At 34.1% G+C, this 7,213-nt stretch overlaps 1 protein-coding gene across 1 annotated transcript; it reads left to right on the top strand.

Moving 5' to 3' along the window:
- The first annotated feature begins 1,177 nt into the window (after positions 1-1,177).
- Positions 1,178-2,099, top strand: LOC6558277 (cell death protein rpr). Its single transcript, XM_032742302.2, has one exon. It carries the CDS (start codon positions 1,474-1,476, stop codon positions 1,675-1,677), a length of 204 nt encoding a protein of 67 aa, XP_032598193.1. The 5' UTR covers positions 1,178-1,473; the 3' UTR covers positions 1,678-2,099.
- Positions 2,100-7,213: the final 5,114 nt, after the last annotated feature.

Raw genomic sequence — 7,213 nt, 5'->3', positions numbered from 1 at the left:
ATATGAACTGCATTGAAAACAATGACATTATGAAATTTTTAAATATATTTATTTATTATGTATAATTATATTACATTTATATTACTATATTATAATCTATGCCAAGTCTATTATTTATACTTATAATTTTATAAACAATGCTAGTGGGAACATCATTTAATGAATATATATTTTATAAATAATTCAAGGCCAAGTTTATTGTAAATTTTCACAATGCTAGTCACAATCTAAAATATTCATATAGTATTTTCTGAATGGTTGTGATTAAGATGTGTTTTACTTATTTATAATATTCATATATATTTATTTCCCAAAATCCGAAATTAATATAATAATTCGTAAATAAAAATCTATCATATTCTCTTATCACTGACAGATTAACGCAGAATAATAAATGGCAAAATGTGAGCAATAATTTTTTTTTCGGTTCGTTTCGCGAACAAAAAAGATGAGCTATGGAAACGAGCCCATTGTTGAAAATGAATAGCGGCAAAAAAGCAATTTATAACAGGCAGTCATGACTTATACTATTTAGCTTATACGTGTAGATGTCGGAAGCCGGCGAGAGCACAGAGCACTTGTAAAACACTTGTAAAATGTGTGTGCTGATAAAGAAATATAAGAAAGGCTCGTCATACATATAAGCTGACAGCTCGCTACAAATGTGATCTTTGTAAGTGCGTGTGTGTTTGTGTGTGTATATTTTAATTACACGCACCTGCACACACTCATACATTTGTAGGATTTTTTCGCTCCATCTGCTCTCACCGAATTCTGTCTCTCTGTCTGACTTGCAGACGTTTGTTATGCCGACGATTTAATACAATTAATATGCTAACTGTATTTCTCAACAAAGGCGCAGAGACGCCTGTGACGACAGCACACATACACACACACACAAACATGCGCAAGGTGGCCGCCCCGCCCTCAATTCCCGTGTATGCCCACAACCACACCGCAGACGCAGCCGCGCCCTGGCAACAATACCCAATTTTTTTACGAATGAGGCGATGTCAACAAAAATATCAAAACAAAAAATTTGTGCCGCGAGCGAAAAAACGGGAGCGAGAAAAGGCCTATTGCGAGCAGGAGAGAGAACAGCAAGAACAAAATACGAGAGAGAGAGTGGATAAAAGAGCGCACTCTGCCCGCACGCCAGCCAGTTTGCAGTGAGCCAACGAAGCGTACGGACGTGTACGCAAGCCAACAGCAGCATCAACTGAGTAGCAGAACAAAGTGAACGAACCCAAAACATTTTTGACGTGTGCGTAAAAAGCAACAACAAAGCATTTGTGTGGTCAATTTATTCATTGTGTGCTTCCCGCTAAATCGCAAAAGGAGAAAGTCTTGAGTCATCATCAAAGGCAAAGAAAGACATCGTTTTATATTTACAAACAATTGTGCAATTTGTTGAGACAAAGAACAAGTTTTCCTCGATCGCAACAACAAGTAGATAAATAATAATAATCAACAATGGCCGTCGCATTTTATATTCCGGACCAGGCGAAACTGTTGCGCAAGGCTCGCGAGCAGGAGAAACAGTTGTTGCGCCTCCGCCAGTGGCAGATGGCAACCGTTATGCTGAACACAATTCGCCAGCTGATGGACTCCTCGGCCAGCCAGTGTCTGCAGCGGGCGGGCCGCAAGTGTTGCAAGTGGCGCAAACCATCGCAATGAGAACGCTTCCTGAGTAAATCACAATAAACAATAGGTCTACAACTACAACAAGCATCCACCATTCAACGGCATTAACTGATTAATGCCACAACTCAACTCTTAACAACAACAACAATAAACAACAAAATTCACTCCTCGAAATTAGTACTCATCGAAAAGCGATTGTGATAAAATGGTTTTGTTTCTACAGCAGCACCAGCAGCAGCAGCAGCAGCAGCAGCAGCAGCAGCAACAACAACAAATAGCTCGAAATTATTCAATTATTTTGTAAGCAAAACGAGTTTTAAAATTTAGCAATATTCGATGTATAATTACAGCTAAATATAATAATTATCGAAATATGTATTAAATCGTAAGCATCCTCTTACTTAGTACTTAAGCAATACAAGCATTTTGTAAACGCTGACGAAACGATTATACAGAATTAATTGCTATATTTAATATAAAAAAAAATTGTATCAATTTTTTTGCAAGCAAATAAAAAAAAAAAAAACTAAAAGAAAATCAAATAAAAACCGAAACTTGAAAAAATAATTAAAATTTTGAATTTGTATTTATTGCGTCTACCAATTCTTTAGCAAATGCACACTTAAAAACAGCCGACTACAAAATATAAATTCCCAAGAACATAATAAATATATATAAAATATAATATAATATCGGAAATAAATAAATCAAAGAGTCCAATAGATGAACACGTAATACACTTTATATACATGTGTACAGATGTATATATAGATATAAATATATACGATAAATGTATTGCGGAAGGCATATTTCAACTTGTCGTTGTACAATGCATTTGAATCTTCTGGAACAAAGGAACTTTCTGGAAATCTGAATTTGTCAGTTGCCGACGGCTTTCAATCACAATGAATTTGTGGCAAGTCTTTTGATATGAACAAGATATGAATTGTTCGTGTTCAACGGAATTGCGAAGATTGTTGCAAATTCTAAGAACATTCAGAGTCATGTTATTTCTTTTCTTTAATTAATTTAGGTTAATTTGTTGCAGTGATCGATAGGAAAGGAAATTTTTTGGAAAAATAACAAGGAATTAAAATGAATCAAATTTTTAATTTATAGCGTTACAAAATTTTTAGAACAATGTGTGATTAATTAGAATTATATATTTAATAATAACAATGATACCTAATATTAGTTTTTTTTAGGAAAAACTGGTAAATAAAAACTTACATGGGTAGTCAACTTTGGGAAAATCATTGGAAAAACAATTAACACCAAAAGTATAGATCCAAATTTAAAGATGGAAAACATTGCTTTTTTTTGCCTACTTCCAGTTTTCTTGTCCAACAGTTACAAACTGATCTTGACAGGTTTCAAACCGGGTTGCAAGAAAAATCATTATTTCTTAGTTGTGCTAAATGTATTAAATGTGTTGATGATTTGTGTGTTCATTTAGATCCCAAGTTTAAGTTTAACAAGCATATTTCTTTTGGTCCAAATCACAACGTTAACAAAGCTTTTTATATTTCACTTGTGCGGCCTATTGGAGTATATGGCCAAGTAGTTCTGTACAAAAACCATTTCTGCAATTAGCCTTTCCTGGTTTCAACCAGATTACTAATGATAGCTGACCTACTTGCTGTAGTATAATTTTACTAATAATTATTCCTTCTTCATTTGCTTAACCACAACTTTCAAATACAATAGTTATTAACTTTGTTTGGATATGTTAAATGTTAGTTTAATAAAGAAATGCTAGTAAATCAAAAAAATATTAACTTTAAGCCAAGAGTGCTAAATAATATTGGAGTAAATGAGGACTCTCAACAAAAAACACGATTATGCTCTGCATTTAAATATTGAAAAGTATCTTAGATTTGTAAGGGTTGTCATATTCATTTGAATATCGATTGATAAGATAGTGTGATATACTTGTCAAATTTCAGTTTGTGATCAATAAAGAAACCTTAAAAATTACAACAATTTTATATCAGTTTGCAAACTGTTCAACCACTTTAGGAACCAATTTTTAAATGTTACTTTATAAATGCCGTCGGCGAAACAAATATAAGTTCAACTATAAGTTCTACAAATATTAGTTCAAATTATGTAAATATGTGCTACATACATAGCTCTAGCCCGATATATTAATATATGTCTCTTTCTGCACAAACCAAATCCTTTCTAAGTAATTATGAAAACTCTATGAAACCTATTTAATGAGGCAAACCTTAACGATTCTTTCGCTTTGATAATTATCATATCAGAATATGCCGACAAACATTTTATTTCTTTATATTTAGTTTCCATATTATAGTTTTCATACAAAAGTTTTCCACTTTGCGTGTTAACAGCAAAAGTGCCCGCGGCAGAGTTGCCAAGTTAACCAAACTCATCGGCGAGCACAGAAAACAGGCAAATTAAATTATGCAAAAATAGAGAAATATTTTCAGCTGCCAACTTGGATGTTCTTGTCCCTTATCCACCCGTTGATAATGTCAAAAAATTAGGTGCTAACAAAACAATTTGCATTTTAGAGTTGATTTCATTTTTTCTGCGAAAAGCAGCTGGAAAATGTTATGGAAAATGAGCGCTGGCAATTCAAGGGGGGCTCATCATAAGCGCCATTTGGAGGCGATGTCTGAATTTCCCCACCCCCTGGCTAAGTAGCCGCCATCGTTTAATTAAACTTTTGCACTTATGCAGCTGCAATCAGACGCAGTGCATCCTGCATACTGCATCCTGATCCTGCATCCTGTGCGTCCTGTGTGTTCAATTCACTTTGATTGGCAAACACAGTTTTTGGCGCAAAAAGTTCATAAAAAGTTTTTTGCACGCGCGGGAAAAAATCAAAAATTTCACTTTACCCAACAAAACTAATTAACGTTCAACACAGAGACTAAAGTTGGCTAAATGCCGCAATGCAACGCGGCGGGGGCGTGCCACATGAAAAATAATTGAGACAAGTTTATGATTATGTTTTCTCCGCGACAACTTGTTGGGCCACACGCAATAAAAACTTTTGGCATACCAGAGCGATTTGTAAGTAAAGCTGTAAAAATCACAGACAGAAAACAGTTAATACAACTGTTAGCCAAAAGAACTTGCCAAACTTTTCAACGGCTAATTAGTTGGCAAGAGCAATCCTAATATGGCTGCCAAGTTAAGTGAACTCGCATCAAAACAAACTTCTCTTTATTGATATAAATTTCCAAGAAGTGCACCAAAGCCGCCGCAAAGCAACCTTCAGATTTTTATCGAAGACAATTCTTCACATAATTCTCTGATATTTTGACCAATTTCGCTTTTGCCCTAAATGAATTATTCGATTAAAACCCGCAGGCAGCAAAGATGAGACGGAAGACGGGTTCACGCCAAGGACTCATGCAAAATGAAGCAAAAAAAATGAGTAAAGACCCAAATCGACCCAACATCAACAACAATAATTCCCTGAAGAGCAGTAGCGAATAACAAAATAATGTGTGAATGTTTTTGTTCAGCATAGACAACTAACAGTTGCTCTATAAGAAATTATACAAAAATTAAAACGCTCCATAAGAAATTAATAATACGTCAGCAAAAAGTTTCGTTATTTTTTCCAGAGCTTTTCAAAATTGGTATTTTATTTTATTAATTTTTAAATTTTCATATCAATATATATTATTTTTATTATTTTTACTTACAGAGATATAACACATCGCATTTACAAAATTGGATTTTCAGTTTTCCCATTTTATATTTATATATTAAATGTAGACTTAATAAAGTAAACAAACAGATTAAAATTTAAAAAAAAATGCTTTATATAAAAATACAATTTTTTAAATTACAAATAATTGGTTTTACAATTAAAATAATTAAAAAAATTATATTAAGTTTAATTGGATTGGCAAACTCAAAGTATAATTTTTTAAATACATAATAAAATGAATCAATTTAAAATTAAAAAGAATAGTAAATTGAAAAGTAAAATATATAAAAATTAATAATATATAATCCACATCTGGGGATATTAAAATATAAAACAATCAGGAGAAAATGCGAATGTTTGCAGATTACTATTAAACAAAAAGTAGAGTATTGAGAATAAATATAGAGAAAGAGAGGGGAAACGAGATTTAAAGAGTATACAATGGAGTCCCTTTTCAAACTGTGTTTTTCTGAACGTGTCTTGGCCCTTTTATTTCTGGCTCTTGTGCAAAAAATGAAATTAAATCAAATCAGTCAACAACAACTAATGGCAACTTAATGACATTAGCTGAGCTGCTCAGCGGCGTAGAAATGTTTTTACACGAATTATGAGCTGTGTCCACAGCTCAGCAAAGAAAAGAAATAAGATCAACTTGTGCCCAGGGTGTCGACTTAGTCAGTTGGAAAAAATGTACACTTTCCCCGTCCACTTGTTGTGGGTATTATGACAGTTGTGCCACAGAAGAGAACTAACTAAGATGATTTGAGAAGCAAATGCGATTAGAAGTTGAGTTTGACTTCAGATAAAATCTCTCACAGCTGAAGAGGATCTGGAATGGTATTGTGTGATTTGAAGAGAGCTGACCATAGGACTTAGCAGTATATCGAGCCTTATTTATACAGTAAGCTGAAAAGAGTCCAATGCTCTTCAATTAAATAATTTATATTATTATTATCGCTTAGTAAAATCCTTTCATATTTGTGGATTCTGGATCCCAACAAGGATATTCAGTTGACAACCGATGATATATATTATTTATGTTATGTCTGATAATATATCTATTAAACATACTTCAACATACTAAGCCACTTAAAATTTTCAAACCACTCCCACTTTCACGCAATTACAACATTAGCATTCTTGACTTATTTTGACTTATTAAAATTAATGAATATTTGCCATTTAAGAAACTAGCTCGAAAACGCCCAAAAGTAATCAAAAAACCCTCAAAAAAATCGTATAACAGCATCATTTATAAGCCGCGACAAGCAGTTCCTAAGCGAAACATTTAAAAATGCTCTTTGATTGATGACATGGCACAGTGCGACAGGCTAGTCAAAAAGTCAGCCAAAAAGAGAAAAGAGAAAAAGAAACACATAAAGGACACGCACACTTCAGCGACAATGGCAACCGAAATCGGGCAGGAAAACGGAAATGGAAAAAATGGGATGAAAAATACATTAATTATTGAAATGTCATTAAAAGAAAACGAAGCTGACAACGCGCAGATTCGCATGAATATTTAAGAGGAGCACACACAACAAATAAGCGAGTCAGGAGAGCTCATCGAAATTATGACTAGAGCAATACGATGCGTGACCGCAGGATATGCCAGGATATGCCAGGATATGCCAGGATATTGATACAGCTCGGCTAGATGACGCATTAGCAACTCGTGGCTTGAGGGGAAGTTCTTCTGAGGTGCGCAAATCACGCAAGTCCTGAGCCCAGAAAGATGATGGAAGACATCAGTCTGCTGGTGGGTTGTTGTTCAGCTCGCCCCATTCTTGATTAAGAGCATATTAATTGCAGGGTGGAAAATGTGCATAACCCAAAGATAGGAAGCACTCTGCCATTCATCATTTGCGCTGGCAGCGT

Source organism: Drosophila grimshawi, unplaced genomic scaffold (assembly GCF_018153295.1).
Source record: "Drosophila grimshawi isolate 15287-2541.00 unplaced genomic scaffold, ASM1815329v1 contig_44, whole genome shotgun sequence".
Taxonomy (NCBI): Eukaryota; Metazoa; Arthropoda; class Insecta; order Diptera; family Drosophilidae; genus Drosophila; species Drosophila grimshawi.
This window is presented reverse-complemented; position numbering and strand designations above follow the sequence as displayed.

Coding starts and splice junctions, on each gene's coding strand:
- LOC6558277 (XM_032742302.2), top strand. CDS start 1,474: ATGGCCGTCGCATTTTATATTCCGGACCAGGCGAAACTGTTGCGCAAG.